Source organism: Neophocaena asiaeorientalis, unplaced genomic scaffold, assembly GCF_003031525.2.
Source record: "Neophocaena asiaeorientalis asiaeorientalis breed wild unplaced genomic scaffold, Neophocaena_asiaeorientalis_V1.1 scaffold78, whole genome shotgun sequence".
Lineage (NCBI taxonomy): Eukaryota > Metazoa > Chordata > Mammalia > Artiodactyla > Phocoenidae > Neophocaena > Neophocaena asiaeorientalis.
This window is the reverse complement of record NW_020175018.1, coordinates 18,206,648-18,219,764: the sequence shown is the minus strand read 5'-3', so window position 1 is coordinate 18,219,764 and position 13,117 is coordinate 18,206,648. Positions and strand designations below refer to the sequence as shown.

The 13,117-nt window shown below is 54.6% G+C and overlaps 1 protein-coding gene across 1 annotated transcript in view; it reads right to left on the bottom strand.

Annotated features, from left to right (window-relative positions):
• Positions 1-13,117, bottom strand: part of SARDH (sarcosine dehydrogenase) — a 66,818-nt gene that overhangs the window by 21,239 nt on the left and 32,462 nt on the right. The window contains exons 15-17 of the mRNA XM_024762361.1: positions 8,817-8,955; positions 7,402-7,515; positions 2,842-2,989 (exon numbers count right to left, since the gene is read on the bottom strand). Of these exons, the coding sequence (XP_024618129.1) occupies positions 2,842-2,989; positions 7,402-7,515; positions 8,817-8,955 (401 nt within the window). The remainder of the gene's footprint in view (positions 1-2,841; positions 2,990-7,401; positions 7,516-8,816; positions 8,956-13,117) is intronic.

The window sequence follows — 13,117 nt, the reverse complement described above, 5'->3', positions numbered from 1 at the left end:
TGAGATGTCTCCTGCCAGGGTACCTCTCACACTGGTTGTATTGATACTTGCCCCCACTGAACCAGGAGCTCTGTGCCAACAGGGTCCCTATGCCTGGCACAGAGAGGACAACTGGTAAATAGGGCTGATTGAAAATGGGCTGGCTTTGCACTGCAGGGCCAGCTCCCCATTGGCAGGAGACAGCCCCACCATTTCTGCCTCGCAGGGGTCCCAGCCAGTGCCCAGAAACGCTTCTGAGGCTAATCCCCAGCCCCACGGTGCCGGGAGCTGCCCGCCCACGCCTGCCCGAGGTGCCCAGCGTGCTGCAGTGTGTCACGATCCTTATGTAACACCCCGGCACCCACGTGGTGCCAGCCCCTGGAGAACCCACACCCAGTCCTTAAGAAGCCCATCCTCTCCGCGGCCCTGGGCGGATGGGGCCAGGGCTGCTCCCTGGTCTTCCCAGCAGGGGAAGGAGGAAGGAGGCTGGAGCTGCCACCCGGGGCCAGCGTGGCCTTAGCAGTGCCAGGGGTAGCCCAGCTCGGGCACCAAGCTGGGCAGGCAGGTCTGCCAAGCACGGGTCGGGGTGCAGGAGGCTGTCCCTCTGCCAAGGGGCAGCGGGTAGCACCAGAGGGCACCGGCTCCGGTCAGAGACCAGGTTCAGGTCCTGCTTCCTTCACTCACTCCCACCCCAGCCTCGCCTCGGTCCCCTCGTCCGCTCCAGGAGGGCAGCGATGCCACCTCACGGGGCCCTTGTGAGGGGGCAGCCACCAGAAAGCACACGCCAAGCGTCGTGGCACTAACATCTACAATGGCAATCACTGTCCCCCGCCGCGTCTCCCCTAGTCACGTGTGGCCTCTTGAGCTTCAGTTAATTAAGGTAAAACATTCTGTCTCACTGCCACATTTCAAGGCCTCAGTGGCCACATACAGCTTAGTGGCTACTGTACTGGACCACCAATTATGGAATGTTTCCAGAAAGTTCTATCGGTCAGCAGGTCATACAGCCTCTCCCATGGTCCGGGTGCCGCGCCGAACGCTTTCCACCTAACAGCTCAGAAAGTTTAGCCCTTGTCAGCGGTGCTGGTAACATTATTATTCATACAAGAAACTTTGGGTTATTTCTGAAAGAGCGAGGACAATTTGGGGGAGAAAGCTAAGAATTTACCAGGAGGAGGAGAGCTTGTCTTCCTGCCCTGGCAGCCGTCACTTGGCACCCTCCTTGAGCAGCTTCTAATGAGGCTGGAAGAGGCTGGCCTGTCCTCCCGGGGCCACACCTTGATCTGTCTGTCTGGTACCCCCTCCCTCCCCTGCCCGCTCACCCCCACCACCAAACCAAAAATGGCCCACTCCCTGGCCAAGGTCGCAGTGGCAATGAAGCTGAGGCTTCCGAGGATGGCCTCGAGCTCAGAAGGCCAGGGCGCCCACCCCATTCAGCCCAGAGATGCGGAGGTCAGTGTGTGGGGAGAGGAACCCCACACACTGGACCCACTGACCACCTGGACACGGCTCATCACTCTCTGCTCAGAATCCCCGCTTCACCTGGCCCCTGAGGCTCCTCACACCTGCCGGCCTCCTACTCCCTGGCTCAGAATCAGAGACCCCATTAAAGCCCTTCTTCTGCTCAGTTCCCTCTCCTGGAGGAGTAGCCCCTGCACCTGTAGGCTCTCGCCTCCATCGCCCTCTGAGCATGTCTCCTACGGCCCTGGCCTCACTGCTTTTCCTCCTGCCACAGGGCCTTTGCACCTGCCGCCTCCTCTTCATGAAACACTGTCCCTTCGGAGAGCTCCAAGCCTTGACCCCTCACGTCCCGCAGTGTCCCCGCCAAGGGCCCCCTAATAAATATTGGTTTTCATGAGAAGCCTGAAGTCCGGCACTTGATGGTTAAGGCACACAACCAGCCGTGATTCAGAGAGCACATACCATGTGTGTGCCGCGCGCCTCTGTGCGAGGTGATGCACTCGCAGAGCCAGCTACAACTCTGGCCGGGAGGGGAGGTCCGCCAGTCCAGGACCCAGCTGGGGTGCCGCAGGCTTGGTCAGCTCCAAAGAACCAGGGAAAATGGACCCTGTGGCGGGGTCTGAGTGCACTGGCTGGGGATCCTGGCCTGACCCTGGGCTGACAGAGATGTCCCGTGGACACGGCCGTGCTTCATCTAAGCGTCAGCTTTGGGATAACCTGGCTGGAGAGGCACCGTCCTCTCTTCTTCACCAATAAGAATAAAGATACTTCTAACCACCTCAAAGGGCTGTGATCAGGATTGGAGGAGACGTTGGCACATCCCAGGCCCCTGACTGGTCGATGTTAACACGCTGTGCTTCCCCTCTTATCCCCTATCCCCCAGTCCCCTCTCCGAAGCGCAGCCAGAGGGATCTTTCCAACGTGCACAGCTGCTCAGGTGCCCCTTTGCCTAAGACCGTTGTGTGGCTCCACACACAAGCTAGAATCCGAGGGCTTTCCAGGAGCTGATTCCTCATGGTGGGAACACAGCTCAGTAAACGCTCACAGAATGAATTAAGGAACCCCGGTCTGGCTCTGCCCACCTAGAGATGGCGTACGTGATTCTCAGTCTGTATCGGCTGTCCAGAGACCCCCTCGTTGGCCCTTCCGTGACCACTGAAGCCTCACGCTGATTCACAGTAAGGTTCGGTCTGGGTCTTGTATTCAGGGCTTTTCTGTATTCTAGTGCTTCGAAAAGCGTCTTTCTGGTGTGGCCTCCCTGAGGTTGCTGGCACGCTGAGCCTACTGACCACAATGCCCCATCCTGAAGCAGTAAGTGCTTCTGCCCCGGGCCCCAGATAGAGGGGCGAGGGCCCAGGGCCCAGGCGCACCCCGGTGCCTGGCTCCCCGCCCTCTCCTCACCTGGCTGGGCCCTGGACGCTGATCAGGCCCAGGTCCTCGGAGCTGTCGACAAGCTGGCACCGGAACCTCCAGTCCTGCAGCACCGTGGTGATGTGGGACCAGTTGTGCTGGGCCACAGCCCCGCCCACGGCCAGGTAGTAGCCGTCCCCTGGAGGAGAAGCACAGGACTCTGGGACGGGGGAGGCGGGGCAGAAGGGATGGCCCGAGGCCTCGTGGAGCAAACACTCTTTCCTTGAAATTGAATGACAAAGGCCCAAGTGATGGGGACACTCCCAAGGGACCCTGGGTTCTCATCGCCTGCAGGACGAAATGTGGGGAGGAGGGGCTGGGTGCGGGACCCCCTGAGGGCTGCACGTGTCAAGGGAGCATTTTCTGGGAGAGTCTGAGGCTTTCTCCCACTTCTCAAAGGGTTTGTGATCCAAGAAAGCGTAAGAGCTCCCAGCGCCATCACGCCGTGGGGAGACTGTGAGTCCCACCTCAGCTGCCAGTGCTGGGTGAGCTTGGACAAGTCTCTTTCCTTCTCTGAGCCTCAGCGTCCTGACCAGCTCCCGTTTCTCTTCCTATTCCCATGGCCCCCCGGTCTCTAGGATCCCTGCCGTGGCCTTATGGGGGCTGGCGTTGAGCCGGGGTGTTACAGGCAACACACCGTTGATCCTTCTGAGGAGACGGACACTCGTCACCGCCCTCGGGTTTCAGAAAAGGAGACTGAGGTTCAGAGAGGTCACACGGCGTGAGAAGACTGGCCTCTGTCCAGCTCTGAGTCCACGGCCTGTGGAGCGTCCACTGGGCCATGCTGCCACCCGGGTACTGCTGAGAGGAGGGGAGCTCACCTTGGCCCAGTGTCCCGGGAGAGCCACTGCCCCGGGGGGCTGTGACCTCAGACAGCTGTGTGGCCCCGGACCCCTCATGCAGCCTGCCTGAGCCTCCGAAATGTCATCTGCAATTTGGGGTGAATGCACCTCATCCACAGGGATGCTGTGAGATTCAGCCACTGTGTGTGTTGGCCTGGGCGGGCAGGCTCTCACTGACTACTCCCCCCATGACCTGGTGGAGGTGGCAGGCCTGGAAGGGGCTTTGTTCCTCTGCATTTTCTATGTACCCTACTCCCCATCCCATTCCCTCTCTTCCTTCCTTCCTTCCAGCAGGGCTCCCCCCATCTCAGAGTGATGGTACCCAGTCCATCCCTGACTTCCAGCCTCAGTTTCTGCATCTGTACAACGGGAATGAGGCCAGAACACCCCCCCTCCCAAGGCTGCTGGGGTGATTGAAAGAGCTATGGCGGCACCAGGAGCCCAGCTTGGGGCTCAGGAACCAGGAACCGGGATGGTTACGCACTGGGACACATCTCCCTCCCCGGGGGTCCGGTCCTGCCCAAGGGCTGCTTCTCTCAGCTTTCAGCGCCATTCACTCTGGGCCCCGCCGGGGGACGGCCTGGCACCAGCCCCCAGCCCACTCTGGGCAGAGCTGGCGTTGTCCGTGGGAGGTGGGCAGCAGCTCTCGGGGAGGCTCCGGAGTCTGGAGAATCCTGCCTAGACGCCCTTCCGCACACTGGCCCCGACTCCCCGAGGCTTCCACAGCAGTGGGACAGCATGTCATTGTGGTCATAGGTGCGGGCACCTACTATAATTGAAAAAGAGACACGCCCCACTTTGCTTCTCCGGCAGGGGAGCGTGAAGCTCGTAGCAGAGCCCAGACGGGGACAGGGGATGGGGTGGGGGGGGCCTGGGGCCTCTGCTCCCTCCCCAGAAGCACTCGCTGGCTGGGCTCTGATGGAAGGTCCTGGAGCTGGGACCGGTCAGGCCACCACACCTGGAAGCGTGAAGCTGGGAACCCTTCGCCCCCTCCAAGCCAGGGTTCCACCAGCAGCAGCCGGGGGGACAGCAGAAGAGCCCCTGGTTTTGCCATCAGCCCCCCACGTGGAGACCCCAGCCAGAGCCCTGGTCGTCCTCCCGCCCCGTCCAGGTGACCTCTGGAACATCCCTGACCTCGTCATCCCACGTTCTGTGTACCCGTCGGCACCCTCAGTCCTGGCTGTCCATCCAGACCCAACTCAAAGGCCAAACACACGAGCTGATCCCCAAAGGATCCCCTGCTACCTGGGCTGGGGGCTCCTGGGACGCTGGATTGAGAACACCTCTGAGGATCGAGTCTCCAGCGGCATCCTCTACCCCAGCGCCTGGAGCATGCTCTGTGGCCCCCGCGTGGCCCCGCCCGTCTGCAGCCATGCCGAGGCCCCTCCCAGGGGGACTCGAGCGTTAACTGAAGCCACCTGGTTCCAGACAGACGGCAGCTGCTGGGCCTGGCCTCCTCTGGGCAGCTGTCTCTCATGAAAAACATCACGAAGTGCCAGGTCCTGAGGCCAGCGGTCAGCCCAGGTCCAGGTCCAGCCCACACAGCGGACATGGCAGGGAGGGCGGTCAGAGGGCAGGCTCCAGGGCTCTGGCTCGGGCCGGGAGCTGTGGACCTTATTTTGTACTTTTCAGAATTGTCCAAATGTTTCCTACAGGTATGTACTCCTTTTGTGATGTAAAATACTGTTCAAAATCACATTGAAGATGGACAGCTGCTTTATACACAACCTTGGTCACACGTGAAACGCACATCCTCTTGTCTTAATGGTGACCTGACCTAACAGGTATAAACACGCGCACTGAATGGACATGCGTGTTCACAGCTGGAACAGGACCGCTTTCTTAAGGCTGAAAATACCAGGTCCGTATGTGGGTTTTCTGTGCTCAGCGGTGAAGCCGGGACCTTTAGCACGCTCCACAGACCACTGTGACTTGCTTGTCATCTGCACACGCCCTGGCAGGTCAAGAACCCACCAAGTGCAAACCTCCCCACCAGGCGGCCGTTTAACTTGAGGCAGACACCCCCAGCGTCCAGGAGAAACATCTCCGGGGTCCATTAACACCTCCCCTTCCCCTCCTCTCAGAGCCTGCTCTTCCCGCCCTGGCAGGCGACTTCTCCTCCAGGGCCAGGAATCCACCAGACTCATCGGGAAGGGCACAAGAAGCTGCCCCCTTGGGCCGTGGCTCAGCTTACAGAGCCCTGGTGACGACTCCCCCCTGTGACAGGGACTAGTTTCCAGGTGGGGAAACAAGCTCAGGGAGGCTGCTCCCCAGCCCTCCTGGCACCCCCAGACTCTCGCTCAACTCCCTGCAGTAGCTCAGGGAGGTGGGTCGTTTGTCTCCACTTCACAGATGGGGAAACTGAGGCTCAGAGAGGCGGGCCCCGAGCCAGGCAGTGGCAGAGCCAGGATTTCAGGAACCTGCACACGCACTGGGGTCCCTCTGTTCTGTCTCCCCAGCTAGACTCGCTGTCTAGGGATGGCAGCTGTGGCTGGACCGGGCCTCCCCTCTCCTGGGGGATGAAGGCCAAAGTTTCCAGCGGCCCTTGTCAAAACGCCCCTCTCCGCCCAGCTCCTCACAGGCACCTCCCGCTTTCTTTCCTCCACACCTTTCTATCAGGTGGCTCCTATCCATCCTTCGAGGCTCAGGCCAGACATCACTTCCTCCAGGAAACCTTCCTCATCCTGGCTCACCTGCTTCCCATGGCCTCCCATAATCCTCGCTCTTTCCCACCCCCTCACAATCCCACCCAGTGTTCTATCGGGCTTTTCCTGCACCTCCCTCTCCCAGTGCCCAGGCCAGAGCTCGCCCCCGTCCCCCGTGACTGAGTCCCACGCAACTGAATGGCCAGGAGCACTGAGCCAGGCCGGGAGCTGGGGCCGCCAGGTTTCCTGAACGTGCTGACAGTGACCCTTCCCCCAACGGCACAGTGCAGCCGCGCGGAGAGCAGCACAGTTGAATCCTTTCTCCCCTGCAAATCCCAGGGGTGGCAGGGGTGTCCCTTCTTGGAGAGAGGGGATGCTTCCCACGCTCTGTGAAGCTTAACCATCGCTATTCTTCCCTGACAGAGACAGGCTTGCAGCACTAGAGATTCGACTGCTCCCATGTGAACCAAAGGGTGGGTCGGGGAGGTGAACTGATGGGGGCAGATCTGGCTCAGCATAGTCAGACCTGTGCAAACAAGGGATACGAGTAATGAGCTCCCCATCACAAGAGGCATGCAAGCAGAAGCAGAGGGCCTGCAGAGGGCAGTGTGGGTGTCAGCTTGGGCACAGAGCTGGATATCTTCTTAGGACCTGCCCCAGTCTGAGACGGAGAGTTACATGGGAACGGAGAAAGCCAATTCAGCATAGATGCCGGTGTCAGAAAGGAGCTAACTTCTCCACGAGGGAGGCGTGGCCTTATCCTCGGCTCACTCTCTTCCGGGCAGGTGAGCTGAGCACACGCACGCTGTGGCCACTCCGAAACCCCGCGGGACGGGCAGGTTCAAAGGCATAATCGCTGAGCGCTGGAAGCCCAGCATCGCCTGAACAAAGGCCGCATTCAGCCTGAAGCGAGACCTCTGATCTCCCAGGCCCTGACTGCAGCGGGCACACGCGTGATTCCAGAGCAGCCTCGGCAGCCCTTCCCAGCGCATCTCGCGTCGGCGGCCACCTCACCGAGCGGGGCTGCGTTGAGGGCACTGCTGGATCCTCGAGGCATCACTTACCTTCAAAGGCAGGGGCCAGCGGGGAGGTCTGGGGGCTGGGAGCAAGGCGGCTGACGGTCAGGTCGCTTTCGGTGCCCCCGCGGTGGTTCAGCATGCAGGTGTACACCGTGGAGCCTGCGGACAGGACGAAGACCCCAGAATGTGGAAGCCATTTCGCGGGGCGGCCCCTCAGCTCAGGGTAACCCTTGGTCGGATACCCTAGGGGGGCAACCTTGAAAGGCCCCTCGTCTCAGTGATGCCACCACGACTGAATGACCCAGAGAGGGATGGGCAGGTCACCCAGCACTGCCATGCCCAGAGGAGGAAGGGTCAGGAGGGAGGCTTCTTTCTTCTAGGTGAGAGGGTGGGGGGAAGCACGGATGGAAGGAGGGGACGGTGGGTGGGTAGAAGGGTGTTGGCACGATGAATGGGACGCGGGGGATTAAGGGGAGGTGAGTAGCAGGTACATGTGAGGGGGTGGGCAGGTGGGTTGGCTGGATAAATGGTGTAATGGGTTGAACTGTGTCCCCCAGAATGGTATGTTGAAGTCCTAACCCCCAGTCCCTGTGAATGGACCTTATTTGGAAATAGGGTCTTTGCAGATGGGATCATGCTAGGGTGATCAGAGGTCATCAGAGTGGGGCCCTAATCCAACATGACTGGTGCCCTTAAAAGAAGAAAACGCAGGGAGAAGGCCGTGTGACTCAGAGGCAGAGATTGGAGCAACGTGGTTGAAAGCCACGGATGGTGGCCACGGCCAGAAGCCAGGAGGGGCAAGGAGGGATTCTACGTTCTTGGGATCACGGCCCTGAGTTTGAACTTCCAGCCCCAGGCTTGTAAGACAACACATTTAGGATGTTTAAAGCCACTCAATTTGTGGTACTTTGTTACAGCAGCTCTAGGAAACTAATAGCAATGGGGCTGGGTGAGTTTGGGGTTGGGTGGATGGGGATGTGTGATAAAAAAGGACAGGAATATCCCAATATTGCGTGGGACATACTTACACTAAGAAGTTATTCATCTTTATTTAGAATTCAAATGGAACTGAACACCCTCTGTTTTTGTTTAACTCTAGAAACCCTACTTGGGGAAAGCATTCCTAGTGGGGAAGTGGACAGGTTCCCCAGCCCCAGGAGACTGTTCTGAGGACTTGCTGCCTGGAATCCTGTCTGGAACAAAGTAAAAGCGGGGGCAGGGGCGGGGAAGAGGATGGAGGAGGAGACAGAGGGTAGAGGGAGGGAGGAAGGTGGAGGGGGCCTGGGGCCGGGGCTCGGCCAGGAGGGCAGAGGGGTCTGGACACGGGGACCCAGGGCCAGGCCCCGGGGGCGGAGCCATGAGCCAGATGAGCCCAGAGAGGACAGGGTCAGCTCGCTGTCTCGTCTCAGTGCCCGTGGCTGCACCGAAGTGGGAAAGCGTGGCCCACCTGGGCTCCGTACCTGGGGGCCGGCTGACATCGGCCGAGAAGAGCCAGTCGGCGGCCTTCCTCGCGTCCACGCCCACCAGGTAGAACTTCCCGAAGTAGGACATGTCAAACACAGCAGCGGCCCCTCTGCAGGCCAGACACTCCTTCCTGATCTGAAAAGTTCCAGAGGTGGGGTGCTGTGTGGGCTCCGGGACCTGACTCCTCCCCCAGACCCTGGGGCACTGGGCCCTTGGCTGCTGTCCTGCTCCGAGAGCCCCTCCTGCCTTCCCCGCCTCCAGCTAGGAACACACGGTGACCATCCTTTTCAAGCACGGGAGACACTCTCCAGGGTAGACCAGAAGCCATAAAACAAGACGATAAATTCAAACGGGTTAAAATCATACAAAATATGTTCTTTGACCACAGTGGAATCAAATTAGAAATCAGTAGTGGAAGAAAAATTGGGAAATTCACAAATAAGTGAAGTTAGACAATGCAGTCCTAGATAACCAACAGATCAAAGAGAAAGGGAATTAGAAAACACTTGGAGATGAATGAACATGAAAATACAACTTATGCAGACTGATGGGATGAAGCTAGTGCCGTGCTCACGGAAGTTTTACACCTGCAAGTGCTCTCCAGTCAGTAACCTAACTTCTCCACTTTGAGAAACTAGAAAAGGAGAGCAAATTAAGCCCAAAGTAGGTAGAAGGCAAGGCAGGCAGAAGGAAAGACATACTAAAGATTAGAAAGGAAATAAATGAAATCTTGAAAAACAGAGAAAATCAGCAAAATTGAAAATTGTTTCTTGGAAAAGATCAAAAAAATTGGCAAATCACTAGCTAGACTGACCAAGAAAAAACAGCGAAGACTCGAAGTACTGAAATCAGGAATGAAAGAGGGGTATCACTAACCAATCTATAGCAAAGGATTTTAAGGAATACTGTCAACAGCTGTCCACCAACAAATCAGACATGAAATGAAATTCCTAGAAAGACACAAATTACTGAAGCCGACTGAAGGGGAAATAGTCTGAATCCATCTATAATAAAAAAGAGACTTAATTAGTCATTTAAAACTCCCCACAAAGAAAAGCCCAGGTCCAGATGGCTTCACCAGTGTATTTTACCAAACATTCAAAAAAGAATTAATACCAATTCTTCACAAACTCTTCCCAAGAGGCCGGCATTACCCCTGATGCCAAAACCAAAGACCTCATAAGAAAACTACAGACCAAAATCCTTCATGAATACAGACACAAAAACCTCAACAAAACACTAGCAAGCTAAATCCAACAACATATAAAAAGGATTACACACCACGATCAAGTGGGATTATCCCGGGAATGGGAGGCTGGTTTACCACCCCAAAATCAATCGACGTAATGTACCATCTTCACGGGATAAAGAACAAAATCCAAATGATCATCTCAATAGATGCAGAAAAAGTATCTGACAAAATCCAACACTTGTTCATGATAAAAACTCCAAGTAAACTAGGGCTAAAAGGGAAATTCCTCAACCTGATAAAGGACATGAACAAAATCCCACAGCTGACATCCTTAATGGTGAGGGACTAAATGTCCCACGCTAAGATCAGGAACAAGACAGGACTGTCCACTCTGCTACTTCTACTCAACATTGTACTGGAGGTCCCGGCCAGAGCAATTAGGCAAGAAAAAATAAAAGGCATCCAGACTGGAAAAGGGGAAGTAAAACCATCTCTATTTGCAGATGATGTGATCTTACATACAGAAAATCCTAAGGAACCCACTGAAAAACTATTACAACTAATAAAATAGTTCAAGAAGGTTGCAGGATATAGGGTCAGTATACAACAAACAAAAAATTTTTGTATTTCTATACGCTTGCCATGGACAATCAATGAAATTAAGAAAATAATTCTAGTTACATCATCAAAAAGAATTTTTAAATGCTTAACATAAATTTAACAAAAGAAGCGCAAACTTGTACTTAAAAACTAGAAAATATCTTTGAAAGAAATTAAAGACCTAAATAAATGGAAAGACCTCTCATGTTTACGAAATGAAGACTCCCTATTGCTAAGATGACTGTACCCCCCAAATCAATCTACCGATTAGACAGAGTCTACCGAAATCTCGGCTGGCTTCTTGGCGGAAGCTGACAAACTGATTCTAACATTCATACAGAAATGCAAGGCACCCAGAATATTCAAAACAATCTTGAAAAAGGAGAACAAAGCTAGAGGATTCACACTTCCTGATTTCAAAACTTACTACAAAGCTGATGTACTCAAGACAGCATGGTATAGCATAAGGATAGAAATACAGATCAATGGAATAGAATTGAGAGTCCAGAAATAAACCCTGACGTTTATGGTCAGTTGATTTTTCACAAGGATGCCAAGGCAATTCGATCGGGAAAAGAGTAATCTTCAACAAATGGTGCTGGGACACCCGAAGAGCCTCCTGCAAAAGCACGAAGTTGGACCCCTTCCTCACGCCACACACAAAGCTTCATCAGAATGAACCACAGACCTAAGTACGAGACCGAAAACTATACTATTCTGAGAAGAAAACAGAAGAGTAACTCGTTGTGACCTGGGTTAGGAAACGCCTTCTTAAATATGACACTAAGAACGCAAGGGACAAAAGAAAAACTACATAAGCTGTATTTCATCAAAATTAAGAACTTTCATGCTGCCAACGATATCATTAAAAAAGTGAAAAGACAACCCACGGAAGGGGAGAAAATGTTTACAAATCATAAATCTGAGAAGGGACTTGTAGCCAGAATGTACGGAGAATTCTTATAACTCAATAAAAACACAAATAGCTCAATTTAAAACCGAGCAAAATATCTGGATAGACATTTCTCCAAAGAAGATATACAAATGACTAAATCTGCACATGAAAAGATGTTCAGCGCCAGTAGTCATTAGGGAAATGCAACTCAGATCTTTGAGATACCACTTCACACCCACCCGGATGGCTAGCGTCAAAAAGAGAACTACGGGCTTCCCTGGTGGCGCAGTGGTTGAGAGTCCGCCTGCCGATGCAGGGGACATGGGTTCGTGCCCCGGTCCGGGAAGATCCCACATGCCGCAGAGCAGCTAGGCCCATGAGCCATGGCCGCTGAGCCTGCGCGTCCAGAGCCTGTGCTCCGCAATGGGAGAGGCCACAACAGTGAGAGGCCCGCGTACCGCAAAAAAAAAAAAAAAAAAAGAGAACTACACGTGCTCACGAGGATGGAGAAACGAGAACCTCGTCCGCCGCGGGCGGAGGTGTGAAATGGTGCGGCCACTTTGGAAAAGCCTTCGCAGATCTTCAAAACATGAAACGTGGAGCTACCACATGGCCCGGCAATCCCACTCCTAGATATTTACCCGTGAGACATGAAAACATCTGTCTAAAAACTTGCACACACATTTTCAGAGCAGCATTATTCATAATAGCCCGAAAGTCGAACAACGCAAATGTCCATCAACAGATGAACGGGTAAAGAAAAAGGAGTGTATCCATGTAATGGAATATCGTTCAGAATAAGAAGTAATGAAGTACTGACGACTTCCTAAAACATGGATGGTCCTTGAAAACATGCCAGTCACAAAAGACCACCATTGTACGAGTCCATCACGTGAAAAGTCCAGATGAGGTAAAGCTACACAGACAGGAAGTAGATTAGTGGCTGCCGGAAGGTGGGGATGCGGTGAGAAAATGGGCTTCCTTGGGGGGGAGATAAAAAGGTTCTAAAATTAGACTGCAGTGATGGTTGCAGAACCCTCTGAAAATACTAAAAGCATTGTACACTTTAAGTGGTTGGGTGGTATAGTATGTGAATATATCTCAGTAAAGCTGTTTTTTTTTTAAACAAAACAACAACAGAAAACAAGGCAACATGTCTCATTATTTCCCTCCATACGGTACGCAAACGCTTGGCTCCAGTCTCAAGGTTTTCTGCTGTCCGTCTGCTTTTTCTGCTTGGTCTTCCCTTGCAACGTCACTCCATCTTTGCCCTAAACCCCTCACCCCGTCGCTGAGCAGATGTGCCAATCCCACTGCTTTTACGGGGAAAAAAAAAAAAATTATAACAGCAAAGCTGCCACTTAGGGAGCATTTACGGTGTGTGAGGGGCCCACACCATCTCCTCCCGCCCCGTGCGGCACAGACACCACTGCCTGGGAGCAACTGTGATTAGCACCCTCACAGCCGGGTGCCCTCTGAGGCCCAGGGGCAGTACGTGGGCCACTCAAGTTTACACAGGTGGAAACGATGAGCTATTCATCACCTGGGTCTGTCTAGTAGCGCCCCGACCCCGAGAAGCCACTGTGCGCATCTCTCCCCGCTCTGCGTTC